We start from the raw sequence: 17,377 nt of genomic DNA, 5'->3' as shown, positions 1-17,377 counted from the left end.
TCACACACGTCCGTTATTCTAAACGTGTCGAACGTTTCGTTAGCGCATACATTTATTTTAAGCTTACCTACCCATTGTCTAGTCTCGGAGTTTGGTTGGTAAGTATTATTAGTTCACAACTTCTGTAAATAATGTTTATGTTTCGTTTGAATAGCAAATATTCAGTTTCGCTTTTAAGAAATTCATTGTTTTCATGATCAGTAACATTAATCTTGTCTTGTAAATATTTAATGTTGGTTGCTTTACTGCTTCAGCTTCTTCTGCTGCTGTATCATAAGCTTAAGCATGAAAATTTATGCCACAGCTAAACTGAAAAAGAGTAGAATTCAAATTGTCCGAAAAAAAAATGAGTATGAGTTGATTTTATAACGCAGACAACCGTTTGAAATTCTAGTCTTATTGAGGTTATTAACCATAGAACTTTCAAGTATTTTTTTTAAATCCAGCCTTTTTAAAAAGTGTATTATGGTTATTTTTTTGGATTGCTTAAAAATACCATTCCGAATTAACACTTAAAATTATATTTTATCTTTGTTCTATTTTTTGTATAGCTTGAAAAATAATAATTATATTTCTTCATTTACAATATTTATTTGAATCTATATACTATTGAACTATTTCATTGGCATGTAGATTCAAAAATGTATAGTATGTTTTAGTCATACACTTAGAATATACTAGCGTAGAGGTCGTCTACCTGACAACCAGATACCAGTGGGAGGCTCCTTTGCACAGGATGCCGACTAGATTATGGGTACCAGGACGGCATCTTTTTCTACCGTGAAGCTCTAACGTGCAAGCATTATTGTGTTTCAGTCTGAAGGGCGTGGCCCTAGTGAAATTACTGGGTAAGTACTTAACATCTTATGTCTCAAGGTGACGAAGTGTAGTGTCGTTAAGAATTTTTCGGTTTCTCAAGAATCCTGAGCGGCTCTGCATTGTAGGTAGGGCGTATCAATTACCATCAGCTGAACGTCCTATTCGTCTCGTCTCTTATTGTCATAAAAAAACCTGATATTATGACCAATTTTGTTTTGTCAATACGTACGCTAGCTATTGGCTTAATATTCAAAGTATTAAGGAGTTAATACCAAGCGTGGCTGAGTTTTGACAACTTGTCAAACAAAATCGGTTACAGTAACAATATATTCGCATAGCTTCTTCTCTCTCGCACGATTTGTTTATATATACGCTAGTACATTGTAAGTCTATGGTCTCATAAAATTTGTTATTTTAAAGTGACATTCCTCACTTCTGGGATTAATTATGTAATTTAAATTTGTAACCAAAATTAATGAACGATGCGGGACTCGAACCCGCGACCTCTCGGGCTCTGTCCTGTAGATGGAGCCACAACCTGAGAGTTGAACAAGACAAGCCAAGATTTACGAACGATACGAAACGACGGTTGGCTCATTTGATATGAGAGTTCGGAATCCTGCATCAAGAGGCATAAAAGGCATTTATTTTCTCAAAATTGTATCCTTTAGATTTCATTTTGATGTCATTTCTAATGTACTAGATATTACTACCGCTTCGGAAACAAATGGCGCTCTGAGAGCGAAGAAGCGGCGCAAGAAACACTCCCAGCATTCTTTTTAATAAAATATACAAGATTGTAAGATTGTACATTTACGGACGTTCCCAATATGCAGTCTATCTGCGGTTGTGGCCTACTTGAGATAAAAATCGTAACTATCGATGACTTTTCTGTCCCAATAAACTTATCGACGGTAACACACCTTATCCGTATACGCTGTCTGTCAATGGGAGGACGTATAGCTTACCAGCAATAGAAGTTTGTATGGAAATTGCAATTCACGCGTCCCAAAATAAGGCGATAAGAATGACTTATTGGGTATACATGGGACACACTGAAAGTTTTGCTCTTCTAGCTAATCGGAACTATTTGAATTTCGATTATTATATTTTTTGAAAAGTTGCAACCCTTAATCAAAAAACAACCATTGGCGGGAATTCATGTGTCAGTTGTTTTTTATCACACATAAAACGTTCTGCGTACGCAACGGAAATGGAATTAAGTCGAAAAGATTTTAGAGTGATGATTTTTTATGATTTTAAAAGTTCTCTCTATCCGCAAGACCATGCCTCTCGTCTTCAATATGCTTTTGGGAGAGAAGCAGTTTGCTTGAGCACCGTGAGGCGATGGTTTGCTGAATTTTAGAGAGGTCGGGTTTCTTTACATGACGAATTTCGTGAATTTCGAAAGGGTGGCCTTCAACTGCCGTCAACGAAAATAATGTAGCTACTGCTAAGCGGCTAAGTGAAAAAAACCCGCGGATTACCTATGAGACAATTCGAGGACTACTGGGGATTGGTATGAGCCAAATTCAGAAAATTTTAAACGAAGAATTGAAAGTTCGGAAACTTTGTTGTCGTTGGTTCCTTCGGGAACTGACAGCGGAGCAGAAGCGGGCTCGTGTTAATGGTGCCCACAGATACTAATGAATTACGACTACGGACATTCTAATGCTGTTTATGATATTATCACAGAACACAAATAGTGATTTATTGTTTTGAACCCGAAATAAAACAGCAATCTTGTGAATGGGTGTTTGAATATGAGAACAGTCCAACAAAAGTAAGGCAGGCGAGCAACGTTTGCGTGAGCAATACTTGAAGATCAAAAGAGTGTTAATGGCGAGTGGTATTGTACGATTTGTTTACCCAGGGTGTTAAAAAAAGTTCGCGAAAGACGACCAAAAAGCCGCGTTCTGCTACATCATGACACCGCTTCTTCACACATGGCCAATAAAACTAAATCATTTTTAGCTTCTGAAAAAGTACAACTCGTCACCCATCTTGCACATAGCCGCGACCTAGTACCCTGTGATTTCTGTATTTTCCCCAAATCAAAGATTTGAAGAGAGGTTTCACTTTTATCAATTCCGAAGAGGCAGTGATAGCAATCAATCGCCACGTGGAAAACATGCCTTCAGATCTGTGGTCCTCCTATTTTAAGAAATGGTAAAGGAGATTATTTTGAAAAACAATAAACATAATATTTTGATTATGACATTGTTCTTTTAAGTAACGCCAAACTTTTAGTGTGACCTACGTATTGGGACAGCTTCAGATTATTGACAGCTTATTAATGACAGTAGAAGGTAGCTATTTATGTCTATCTGAAGATAAGTATATTATATTGGGAACGGCCGTCAATGTTGGTTACAAATTTAATGTATGTTCTCAGATATTTTTTTGCTAAGTGATCGGTCTGTTTGTCTGTCAGAGAGTCGGGTGTAGCGTGGGGGCGCCGCGGGCGGGGCGTTGCTGGCGCCCGGGGCGCGAGCGGCGCGTGGCGGCGACGCGAGCGAGCTGGACACCCGCGCAGGCCCATGGAGATCCTCACCAGCATCTACGCGCTGCTCGCTGGAGGGGTAAGCTTCTTCCTGCTCTACACAATAAGGACTATTTTCCTGTCACGCGGATTACTCATCTATTACTTAACACATGTGTTTCCTATCTCGCGTGCTGCATGCGGATTGGTTGCAGTTGGGACATTGTCTTGCGTGTTTGCAGGAGCGTTCGTAGTAAGCGGATGGAAATCCGCGTGGCAGGAGAACCACCCAAAACTATTTATTTATTAATAGTTATTTATGCAACTGTTGTGTAATAAGGGGTTATAAACACGAATGTGATAATAGTATCACATGAGTGTTTTAATACCTAACTATCAACAGTTGCATACTAGACTTTATCTACTCCCAGAATATGAATCCTCTTAAAGATTATGAAGCAGTTAGCTTACTGCTAACATTAAAACAGCCAGTCCTAGTAGTAACCTAATATCATCCATTACTGATTATATACAAATTTATTAAGTATTAGTTAAATAAATTAATTTGAATCGCTCATTTTTTCAAAAAAAAAATGGCGGGGTTTCGAATAATCTACTTTTTTTTACAGCGCGCCACGATCTGGTAGTGTGGAACGCGCGTAAACGAAAATGTTAATTTTTTGAAATTCATACAGATACCACGCATCGAGCAATAAGAATGTGGCTGTTTGTTGAAACTCTTTGCGCATGAAGGCATCGAAAAAAAAAAAAACAAGGAGTGTTGTTATGAAACTCAGTACAACATTACAACACTTGTTTGGATGATGTAATGGTTATTACGAAATTTGGTGTTTTAATGTTGGTAATAAGCTAACTGTTTCAGAATCTTTAATAGAGGATTTAAAGCATGTTGTAGATAAAGCATTAAAAAATTGAACATTATTAAAACTATAACTAATTAATTAACAATATTTTATATATCATCCTAATGCTGGGCGCAGACCTCTCCCTTTGTCTTTCATTCGTCCTGCATTCGGCTTGCTGTTCGGGGCAATAGCACTCCTTCATAATTTACTTGATCTCCTCCATGTTTGGCATACTAATGTTAGCGAGGCCCAAACCTATACTAGATTATAGACCTAAATATTAAACTGTTTCGCCTAATTCCTGCCGCCAAATTACACCTTCGCACTAAATGCCATAGGTTAGAATATCATGCCCACCATCTGGATGTGTGGCGGTCCTCCACAGTGCAGTTTTCATGGAATTTTCTTCCACGTACAACAAAACTGTGGAATAAGCTTCATTGCGCGGTGTTTCCGGCACGATACGATATGGGTATCCTTCAAAAAAAGCGCTTACACCTTCCTTAATGGCCGGCAACGCTTCTGTAATCCCTCTGGTGTTTCAAAAGAATGTGGGTGGCTGTGATCACATAACCTTAACCTTAACTCGTCCTCCTTTTCCATAAAAAATCATGGCTTATGTCAATAAAATATTCCCAATGTATTAATAGTAAAACATATGTCTCGAGATATAATACCCATTGTTATGGGCAGGGCGTATCAATTACCATCCACTGAACGTCCGGCTCTTCTCGTCCCTAATTGTCACAAAATGTCAAGTCGGCAAGTATTTTTTTGAGAGTCACGTCTTCGCCCCATCCTAGTGTCCCTGCCATATGCTCTTTCATATACATTTTACATGAAACGATATTACCAAAACTTTCCGTTCGTTAATAATAAATTTATTTATTTACATTACCCATATTATATTGTTAGTATCAACTTATTCTAAGGTTAGTAATATTACAAGGATTTATTTTTAGATTTAAGAGTGATATAACATAACATTTTCTATTAATAAAATTATGTAAATTGTTTAAGATTCATAATATATTTTTATAATTTTGAATTTTTATCAATTCTATCCCCAATTGAATAAAATATATAAAGAAAATAAAATTATAAAGACCCGCCAAGCTTGCAGCGATCTTAGAGCCATTTAATTTTGATGACACGTTGACCCTAACATCTCCACAACAGTACAGATTTCGAAATTTGATGACATCCCGAATGTTTTACACTAACGGCACCTAAACACCCCGAGACCCAGTCACATAAAATCGAACAGGCTTAGCGCGTTACAAGGCCACCCGTTCATCCGCTGGCTCGTTCACACATTCAAGTATTTGTCAGCCGGCGGCGGTCGCAACGCGATAGTGGGTTAATCCTCGCTAATCAGGTGGTTTATGCGATGCTATATTAAAGGTGTTAGGAGTGAGCTATTATTTTAGCCTTTAACCAGGAGGTAGGCAACGTCCCATTCGTCTTTCTGAACGGCATTAAAAAACAAATGTAACTTAGAACTTGAGCTTTGAAAAAAACAAAATGAAAAATGGGATGGCCATGTGACGAGAAGATCCGATAAGAGATAGACAAAAATAGTAACATTCTGGAACGGCAATAGGGAATAGCACAAAGGGACGGTGAAATAAAAATATAGCAGGTTCCAATTGGCAAACAAAAGTACAGGACAGAGACAACTGGAGATCCTTAGAGGAGGCCTTAATCCATTAAAGGTTACTTGTAGATTAGTTATACTAATATAGATTAAAGTAAAAAAAAACTAAATATGTATATCTTAAGCTATACGATATTTTTTTTACAATAAATCCTTTTTTATTTTTATTAATCTTAGCGGTACCATAAACAGTGATCTTTGCTTTGATCCCAAAAGGACCCAACATCCCAACCAGATGGTTATAATGAGATCCGTTGAACAATCTTAATCAACTTGCATTGCTAATATATAAATGGTTATATTTGGATAGATTAAAATATACAAATAGCGGTGAAAATATAAGTTCAGTGTTCAGACTTGATATCGAATGATATGCAGGTCGACGTCCTTCCATCCTCCGTACTTCTATCACTAACATACTTCTAGCACACTTCCCAATTTGAGGTGTTTTTATAACTAGTACACCCCCTATCGTCTAATAGAGGAGGTTTTAGCCCGACATATGAGCCCTGTTTCAGAGTCTAAATTCGTAGTATATTTTTCTCCTCTCAACAAAAAGAAAAAGCGTACTTGTTGTTATTTATGCATATCCCCATCTCCTGGGATTTCAAAGTCCAACCATCAAGGATCCAACTAAGGTTTTTTTTATTACATTATGTTATATTTAAGGAAAGCATAATACACCTCGGAGTTTCCCTGCGAGATTGAATCAGAAATGAGGAGATCCGTAGGAGAACCAAAGTTACCGACATAGCCCGCCACTTAGCTCACCGGACAAATAGCCATTGGGGCAGTACAGTCCGCGAATGGCGACCACGTAGCGTAAGACGTAGTGTTGGTAGGCCCCCACAAGATGGACCGACGATCTGGTCAAGATCGCTCGAATGCATTGGATGAGGGCAGCGCAGGACCGATCGTTGTGGAAATCTTTGTCCAGCAGTGGACGTTTTCCGGCTGATGATAATGAGGATATATTATCTCAAGGTGAAGAGGGCTACTCAGGTGCTGCAAACAGACATCTCCCTTGACGCAAAATAAACTCCATGGTGAAAATGGAGAATGGTGGTCTGAGCGTTTTGCTCTGTTCGCCCGGAGTCAGCACAGTTTTGCCACTTACAGTGTACGTGAGACAGCCCGGGAAATCACCATCAGGTTCAACTGGTACTGGTTGTGGAAATCCAGGAACAGATTCTCCAGAACCACCGGACTGGATGATCAAAAGAAACTCAGTAGCAAAGCTGGTATGCCACGTCAGTTGTGGGAGCATAATAATCCCCAGGCGTGCCAGCCCCATAATTCGGTGTCCCAAAGGATGTAATGTGGCACTCCCACTCATTAAAAGTCAAGGGTTAGTCCCAGTGTCCTCTTCCGTTTGAGTAACATTAGTTTTGGCTTTTAATTGGGAGATTCCTGTTAATTGGATATTTATCACTATCTTCTCCATGGAAATTTGGAGGTTTTTTGTAAACCAATGGCTTTTGCCATTTGCCAATGGATTTTACCATTACTAGTATCCATTTATTTTTGCCAAGATTTATGGCTGATCGAAGCGGATTTACTGATTTACCAGTGACTAGAAATTGCTGCATTTGGTTTAAAGATCGCTGCATCTTATTGCTGAATATAACTCTTTACTGGTCTGAATAATTTATGTATTCTCTTGTGTGGCTTGAAATAGTATTAATTGAAGCTCGTTTTAGAGGGGTGGATCGTTACTTTGTAGAGCTAGGCTAATAATACTTAAGGGCCAACATTTTTGAAATATCGACCGTTATTTCAAATAACTGTTTTCAAAATGTGTACTACAAACGTACCTACACCGCCTACATGGTATAAGACAGTGATAAAAGGGACAATAATATTTTTTATTTACCTTCCAAAATCAGCAGTGCCCCAGAGCACGAGATTTTTCACATACCTACATCAAAACCGAAAGTGCCGTACGGCACCCTATCCTCACAAAGTTGTGACCCTTATTTTGTTTATAAGATGGTTTATTTTGCATGGTCTTACAGCTTGTTTCAATAGCTTTCCGATACATTCACTCAAATCCTAATTAAAAACAATCTACTGCTACACGTAATACGCATTGATGGAACGCTGCGCGAGAACCAAAATCACGCCGATCTGAGGCAATTAGAGTTTCCCAGAACGAAAAGGTTTATGTAATAAGACTCAGACATAGAAGGTCAATAGGATATGTGTTATTTTTTCCAATATATTGTCAAATTTCAAGCTTTTGGGCCTTGAGCCCAAAACCCTTTAGATGGATATCTAAAGGGTAGACTGGATAGTCTGGTAGATTTTCTAACATTTTAATAATTTATAAAAGTATTTTGAATAAATTTCATTAAAAAAAAGAACCGACTTAAAAAAATACTATTCCAAAACAATATAATATGCACTAAAAAGTAAAAAAAAATGTTACTTATGAAGAATAATCCAACTTAGTAATCAACTTATTTTTAGAGTTCTCCTAAGTAAAATGAAATGAAAAATATTATAATAATTCTATCTAAAAGTCAATCCAATTATTACGACACTATAATGTTGCCAGTTACAATTATTTTTATTTTATTTTATTGTTTTGATACTCACATAAACTCTTTTGTCAATGGTTAAAAGGCATAAAAAGGCATTTATTTTCTCAAAATTGATTCCTTTAGAATTCTTTTTGATGTCATTTCTAATAACTACTAGATGCTACTACTGCTTCGGAAACAAATGGCGCTCTGTGAGAGAAGAAGAGCGCAAGAAACTCTCCCAGCAATATTTTGAGCGCTCTTTTCAATAACAATATACAATATTGAACAGTCATTTCTATCGCTATAAAATAATCACAATCTAGTCCCAGGCTGTCCGATCATTTAGATATTCAGCAGTGGAGTAATAGGATTTACGATAGCGCCATTTTCTTTATAAAACATTTAAATTTATTTATAGATAATGCCTGAACAGTGGCTGGAACTTTATTATAGAAGTGTATACATTTAGCCTTAAAGCTGTTATGTATCTTATGAAATCTACTAGAATTAGTTACAAGCAATCCCTTATTTCTATTGTTATAATAACTATTTCCTGAATACGAGTAACTGTTATTTTGAGGACTTACAAACACTTTGGGCGAATAGTATCAGTACCTTTTAGAACCCAGAATTATTAAAAACGTTTGTGTGGTAAAGGTTACTATAATATAAATGACTTTTTTAATGATACCACGGATTGGGAATAGAGAGACCGCCCTCAGGGTATTTAATAACAAGTTAAATTGTACGGTATTACTTTGTAACCACATTTTTCATGAATGAGCCAGCTAAGTTTGTTGCGCCCGTTCTTCTCAGATTTGAGGCATACTTTTTGGAATGGGTGGTAGTTTTTGACTTTCAATAAGTGATGTCATATTATCCTATTTGAATTTGAACCACCACATATGCTCTCTAGAGAGAGAGAGAGTGAATCTATGAAGCAAAAGTATTATTTTCATTTAAATAAATGCCTAACGACAATATAATGATCTAAATTCTAAAACACACCGTGTTGCAAAATGACTAATGCACAAGGAGCCCAACCACATCACTTCTTCATGTCTTATTGATTGCGGGTTGTCAACCGCACTTTTTTTTATGGAAAAGCGTACGGGTCACCTGGTGTTAAGTGATCACCACCGCCCACATTCTCTTGCAACACCAGAGGAATCACAGGAGCGTTGCCAGCCTTTAAGGAAGGTGTATGCGCTTTTTTTGAAGGTACCCATGTCTTATCGTCCTGGAAACACCGCACAAGGAAGTTCATTCCACAGCTTTGTAGAACGTGGAAGAAAGCTCCTTGAATACCGTATTGTTGAGGACCGCCACATATACAGATTGTGGGGATGATATCCTAACTTGTGGCGTGAACAAACGACGTGTGAAAACAACGTTTTTGTTGATAAAAAACAATAATATATTTTATAAATATCTTAAACTGCGACATAAAGCTAGCCTTAAGCCAGTTCTTTTAACGATATGAATTTATTTTGGATTTTAGAAATTTAACTCAATTCTATTAATTTTAATTAATTTCACCCTGGTGCACGTTTAAAGTAATGCGACAGACGAAAAGACTAAATTAATTAGTAGGTAGGCAACCCTAAGGCATAGTTCAAAATTCAACTTCTCCTAACTAATTTTAATAAATTTAATTGTTAAGCCAAAAAATCTAACGTAAATATTTGTTCAATTTAAGTAAAATATATTGGTTAAACTCAGTGTATATATAAACAAGTGTTATTGTGTATTTATTTGTATATTTGTGTTACTTTAATTGTAAAACATATTTTTGATAATAAAAACCCCGCTGAGTTTGTTGCGCCCATTCTTCTCAGGCCTGAGGGATTCATTTTGGAATGGTTGGTAGTTTTTTGACTTTCAATAAGTGATTTCACATCCTATTTTGAATAAAAATATTTGTATTTGAATTTGAAATTGAATACACGAAAATGGAGTGTTACTAAAATTGCCAATGATGGGGTACGTCCCAATTATTCATCCTTTACCATTATTGCCGGCTTGTTACAGGGCTTTACAAAAAACGTAACTTTACAAATAAAAACTGGGCAAAATTTCTCCCGTTTGTCCTTTCATTAAACGTACGATAAAGCAGTGAAGTAACTAAAGTACTAATATTTCTCCTTCAAGTTATAATTATCGCTAAAGTTGTGTTTTCTTTTGTTGTTTTAGCAAGGAATTAATCCAAAGATCGATTCAATAGCCTTCCGACTACATTGTGGAGCAACAACGGCCGCGCTTCTTGCTGCCAGCGCTGCACTGACCACGCGCCATCTTGTGGGAAACCCCATAGACTGCATTCACACAAGGTAGGCACAATAACAATTATACGTACATAGTTGTAGTTCACGTAAAACACAATAGATGGCGCTTAGAAGCAAATTTAGGAATGCACAAAACTGCATTATTTCAGTGTAGATGTCAGAAGCTTGTTATTTTATGGGATTTAAATTGTTTTATATACGATCTACATATTTTATGATTCAATGGAAACGCCATACTTATTTTGAATGTGTTGTTAAATACATATTACAAATCTATGTAAGTATATAAAAATGAATTGCTGTTCGTTCGTCTCGCTAAAACTCGAGAACGGTTGGACCGATTTGGTTAATTTTGGTCTTGAATTATTTGTGGAAGTCCAGAGAAGGTATAAAAGGTAAATAAATATGAAAATGCTCAAAATGAAATAAAAACAACAATTTTGTTTTTCCTTTGATGTGTCCCCCGTCGTTCAGAAATCAAATTGAAAGAATAGTTTAAAATGAATAACTAACTAATCAGAATTTTTATATCTTTTTAAACTGGCTTTTACTGGCGCGATTTTGACCCACTTTAAACGGCCTGATTAAATTCAAAGATTTAATTAATTAATTCTTAGATTTTTCGATGACCGATGACAATACATTAACTCGATAAAATTATTCTATGTTAATTTTAAATTTCAACCATTATCTTTCAAAGTCAAAGGTCAAAAATATTTTATTGAAATAAAACTTGACTTTAACCGATTTATCTAATTTTAGGCAATTTTCGAACACCAAAGAGAATTTTTTATTCAGCAATGCAAATAATAGTTTTAAAAATCTAAAAAACACGCTTTTATGAATTAACCAAACTAAAAAACGTGTTTTTTAGTATGTTTTGACGCACGGTTTGACAGTTTTACTGTGAAACAATTTAGTTACAGCAACAGGGTGCATATTTTATGAAATAATTCTTGATGTTATGAAATATTATTGACAAATTTATAAAATACATTACTTTATTTATTATATACAGAACAACGTTTGTCCGGTCAGCTAGTATTTAATATAATTTTATCGAAACACGTATTATCGCTTAATATTCACAATTTAAGTCACAAATTGGAAACTCACAAGTTTAAATTATTATTATAAAAATCCATGTTAAAAATATGTTTTGTCTGTATTTATTGGAAAGAGTAACAAAAGTATTATTTTTATAATTATTTTTGATTACTGACATAATTCAGGAAGATATTTGAGTATTTCAACTTGGTTAAATAATTTAAATATTTTTTCAACATTATCTCCATATTATTATATTGAATAACGGGAATACGATATCAATTTATTTTTCGATTGTTAAGTCGTAATAAGGGTCGGCCATATTCATTAACTTATCTGCATATTTGGCAATCAAATAACATGAAGAAAAAATATCATTAAATGCTTATATTAAGGAATGGTCTCCGCTGCGCTTCAACTAGATACCGCTTTACCTAAGAATAATAGCATTTCTATTACAGCGTCAGCAACTATTAGCTTTTATATTACGGCAACTATTAGATGCTTGTGTGCGTGGCATCTTGACGCTCAATGACGTCTTTAAAATTTTGTAACATACGCTTCGTGTTAGTTTACATTGAAATTAATAAAATACTTATGATATTACAGTGCTTTTCCTATTGCTTGTAGTATATATTATTTTTACAAACATTTACTACGCAATCCGGCATTTTAGTTTAAATTATTAGCAAAGTTTAACATTACAAGTGACACGTCAACGTCACACATTGTTCAAGACTGTCTGGAGTACGCCCACTTGGGCGTAGTATTATGGCCGCACGTTGCCTGCTACTTTGCTTGCCACCTGCGATATCTAGTTGGAGCGCAGCGGTGACCAATCCTTAATCTAAGGCGTAAGCGAATCACCTCAGGTGATAAAATATCAAATATTTATGAATCATATTTTGATTAAGTAATTGATTAAGCTGTACACTTAGGTGCGTTTCATTGCGTTACAGAAAAAAGAAAGAATTAAAATAATTATTCAATAAGGTCAAACTCACACTTATGAGTGTCAAAGATTTTACCACCACTTCGGAAAAGTTGAGCTGTAATGTGAAGAAGTGGCGAGAAACTCATTGCCACTCATGGCCTCTTATTATGTAGTATTTACATCCTCTTTGACTCGTTGCAGGATCATCCTGACTTTTACGATTGGGTGGTTGTTTTTGACTTTCAATAGTATATATTTGAATTTGATTTGTTCAGGGACATCCCGGAGGACGTCCTGAATACCTACTGCTGGATCCACTCAACCTTCACGGTGGCTGGCGAGGCGGGCGCTTACCCCGGCGTGAGGGGAGCGGGGAACTCGCCTCGCCGCTACGGGAAATACTACCAGTGGGTCGCTTTCTCGCTGTTCCTGCAGGTAAGTACTGAAATCTACTGACGATCGCTATTTCAGATAAGCTTATAACAACAGAAGAAAGAAAATGACGCCTTTATCTAAATAGATACAATAAGCCAAAGAGACGAAGAGCCTAAAAGGCATTTATATTCTTAAAAATCATTGTTTTGATGTTAATCAAAACACTATTTTGCTTCGGAAACAAATGGCGCGCTTAGAGAGGAGAAATGGCGCAATATTAAGTCTCAGGTTTTTTATTGATATAAGATATACATAATCTGCTGTTGAGTGATATTTACAGCAGAACCATTTATGATTAAGTATAATTATAATAATATAACTAGCTAACCAGACAGACGTTGTTCTGTTAATAATAAAAATAAAACTCTTGCGCGTGGAATTTCGTAAAATCCTCTAATCTGGTTCCAGAGATATTGTGATGAGTCACTACATAGGTGGAAATCTCTTACAAAGGTTTAAAGATCAGTTATTCTCATTAAAAACATAACAAACTGTCACTTACATGAGAACAATATTTATAAATAACTAGTTGACCCGACAGACGTTGTTCTGTATATAATAAATAAAATAATGTTTTATATGAATTTGTCAGTAATATATCATAACATCAAGAATTATTTCTTAAAATATGCTCCCTGTTGTTGCAATGAAACTGTTTTACAGCAGAACTGTCAAACTGTGCGTCAATAAATTCTCTCATAGAAAATATGTCCATACAAAACAAATATCGGACGAAAGGGTACACATCTAAGGAAAAACAAAATTGTTGTTTTTATTTAATTCCGACCACTTTCATATTTATTCACCTTTTAAACCTTCCACAAATAATTCAAGATCAATTAGCCAAATCGGTCCAGCCGTTCTCGAGTTTTAGCGAGACTAACGAACAGCAATTCATGTTTATATATATAGATAATCTATGAATCGTCCGTATGATAAACATAGGTAAAAACTAAATATAAGTGTGTGCACTAGACAAAGGAAGTATCATCTGTAATATATTTGGCTAAACGGAGCTTGAATAAATTTAAAGTGCCTGCATCTTTGATATCCGAAGATAGGCCATTGTACAGTTTAGCACCTTCATAGGTAATTGTTTTTAGTTCATAAATACAGGTGGTTTTTTGAGAAGAGCGGTGATGGCCAAGTCGGGAACTACGAGTCTTAGAGAAAAGTCGTGAAAGGAGTCATGTCCTTGATTTATAAGAAAACAATAACTGCATATTTAATTTATTAAAATTACTTATACTTTTGACGGAAATCGACCCGAATGATTTTACAAAAAAAATTACATCCTGTATTATTGAACTACTGGACTCTGTTGCTGGTAAGGATCAAAGTAACTTTGGAAAGATATGTATTACTAAAAATGAAAGGAAAATTTTTACAAATTGCTTTTCTTACCCCTTTTTTTACCTAATTATAAATTGCTCAAAATGGTTTCCGTTGACTACAATGCATAAATTTAAACTCTGTCTTTAAATTGTCTCTATAATGACCTGACTGCATTCGATACCATGAAAGGACTTATCCTTGATAGAATATCAGCAAAAAAAGTAAGATTTCTAACAAACAGTTTGAATTGATCCTTATCAGCAACAATGTCCATTGGTCCAATAATACAGGGATGTAATTTTTTTGAAAATCATTCGGGTCGATTTCCGTTAAAAGTTCAGAGGCGCAGTATGGAGGCAAACCTTGTTCATATATCATCAGGTGACCCGAATGTATTCTATTTATTACTAATTAACTATTAATATTTCATTACATCAAGAATTATTTAATATATTATGCTCCCTGTTGTTATAATGAAATTGTTTCACTCATAGACATTGTTTTCTCTAATAGACAATATGTTCGTACAAAACAAATATTAGAAATAAAAATAAATATGGGTCCCAAATCGAAATATAAACAATCCTATCTCTCAAGTTGGACCAAATTGTACTCAATACTTAAGTATGATATAGTGTAGAGCTTATAAGCAAAATAGTACTCAATTAATGTGAGATTTTATCGAATACGTAGGCTACACTAAAAGATTTGCGTAATTTAAAAAAAAAACAACATGTTATAACCAAAATATTATGTTAATTGCTTTTCAAAATACTCTCTCTCACATTTTAAACATTTATTTCATGCGATCGAACAATTTTTTAAAACAGGAGGACCACAGATCTGAAGGCACGTTTTCTACGTGCTGATTGAACGCTATCACTGCCTCTTCGGAAATGGTAAATGTGAAACCTCTCATCGAATCTTTGATTTTGGGGAAAATACAGAAATCACAGGGTCAGGGCTATGTGTAAAATGGGTGACGAGTTGTACTTTTTCGGAAGCTAAAAATGACTAAAAACTAAAAACGCGGCTTTTTGGTCTTCTTTCGCGAACTTTTTTTTAACAGCCTGGGTAAACAACTGGTAGAATAACACTCGGCATAAACACTCTTTTGATCTTCAAGTGGAATTGTGCAGTGGAACCCGTAGCTGAGAAATAAAATGCGATCATTTTTTTGCCAATGTTTCTCGCCTGCCTCACTTTTCTTGGCCTGTTCCCATTTTCAAACACCCATTCACAAGATTGCTGTTTTTTTTCGGGTTCGAAACAATAAATCCACGATTCGTCTCCTGTGACAATATCATAAACAGCTTAGAATGTCCGTGGTCGTATTTCATAAGCATCTGTGAGCACCATTCCACCCGAGCCCGCTTCTGCTCCGCTGTCAGTTCATGTTGGAACGACAACAAAGTTTCCGAACTTTCAATTGTTCGTGTATATTTTTCTAAATTTGGCTCATAGCAATCCCCAATAGTCCTCGTATTGTCTCATAGGTAATCTGCGGGTTTTCTTCAATTAGCCACTTAACAGCAGCCACATTATTTTCGGTGACGGCAGTTGAAGGCCGCCCTTCACGAAATTCGTCATGTAAAGAAACCCGACCTCTCTCAAATTCAGAAAACTATCGCTTCACAGTGCTCAAGCAAGTTGCTTTATTTTGAAGATGAGCGGCACAGTCTTGCGGAGAGAGAGAACTTTTAAAATCATAAAAAATCATCGCTCTAAAATCTTTTTGACTTAATTCTATTTTCTTTGCGTACGTAGAACTTTCATGTGTGATAAAAAACAATTGACAAATGATTTCCCGCCAATGGTTTTTTTATAACTAAGAAGGTTGCAACGTTTCAAAAAATATTACATTTGAAATTAAAATAGTTCCGTTTAACTAGAAGTGCAATATTTTTAGCCCCATGTATGTATGTGCGTCTAGATGTACGTTAATTTAGGTGCTAAATTTTTATGTATATTAGAATTTTTATGTTTTTATAAAATTATGTTTTCAAATTTAATCTGTGTATTAATCCCAGAAGTGAGGGTTATCACTTTAAAAAACTAAAAAATTATTTAGATTTGACAAGAGCGACATCTCAAGTAAATTTTCAAATATGTAAATATTGGGGTTGAGCATGTTATCAACTGTACAGGATCTACTGTAGATGAAGCCACACCTGAGAGTTGAACAAAGCATACAAGATTTTTATGACGATTCGTTATTCGAACGGTTAGCTCAGTTAAAAAAGCAAGTCGTGGGTTTAGTCCCGCATCGTTCATAAAATTTTGTTTTCAAATTTTTTGTAGAATTTTTATATATACTGACAAATGAAATACCTTAGTCTATTTTATAAAAGCGGTAACTTATAAATGGCCTACCATAGCATAAAATCATACTAAGTCGCTAGCTGTAAGTAGGGTTGCCAGCCCTACTATATAATATATTATCCTACTATTTAAGGTGTAACCTACTATTATTTTAAAAATATAATATAGTAGGCTAAACGACTATATTTTATCAGCATAAAGAGCGCATATTTTCTGTGATGAACAAAGTAAATAAATAGAGCCAGTACCAGTCTCATTAAAGCTGAGTTAATGGAGTTATGTAACTTAATTAATTCTTCTAACTTAATTCTTCTCAGGCCTGAGGCATTAATTTTGGAATGGGTGGTAGTTTTTCGACTTTCAATAAGTGATATCACATCCTATTTTCAATAAAAATATTTGTATTTGAATAAATAAAATTGTAAATATAGGTACTATTGTAATTTTACTATTAAATAAAAACGAATCAAAAAAAGCTCAAAGCAGTATTAAAAGAAATTATAAAAAAAAACATATTTTTAATTAAATCCCTATCTATATTTTTGTATAAAAACTTGCCAGCCCTAACTGTTTACTAAAGATCTGGAAGCAGTTCAGGCCATTTTCGACCCCCTATAACTTCTTTGTGGGTAAAACTACAAGCCTAAATTGGATCGTTTAGTGTGATGGC

The 17,377-nt window shown here is 35.3% G+C and overlaps 1 protein-coding gene across 3 annotated transcripts in view; it reads left to right on the top strand.

The window, feature by feature from the left end:
* LOC126964529 (innexin shaking-B) overlaps positions 1 to 17,377 on the top strand; it is a 222,763-nt gene that overhangs the window by 72,597 nt on the left and 132,789 nt on the right. For all 3 annotated transcript variants that reach the window (XM_050807709.1, XM_050807708.1, XM_050807707.1), the window contains exons 3-5: positions 3,254 to 3,401; positions 10,543 to 10,679; positions 12,891 to 13,050. In XM_050807709.1, coding sequence (XP_050663666.1) covers positions 3,254 to 3,401; positions 10,543 to 10,679; positions 12,891 to 13,050 — 445 coding nt within the window. The remainder of the gene's footprint in view (positions 1 to 3,253; positions 3,402 to 10,542; positions 10,680 to 12,890; positions 13,051 to 17,377) is intronic.

This window comes from Leptidea sinapis, chromosome 5, assembly GCF_905404315.1.
Source record: "Leptidea sinapis chromosome 5, ilLepSina1.1, whole genome shotgun sequence".
NCBI classification, from domain to species: Eukaryota; Metazoa; Arthropoda; class Insecta; order Lepidoptera; family Pieridae; genus Leptidea; species Leptidea sinapis.
Note: the sequence above shows the minus strand (reverse complement) of the source record. Positions and strands in the feature narration are given on the sequence as shown.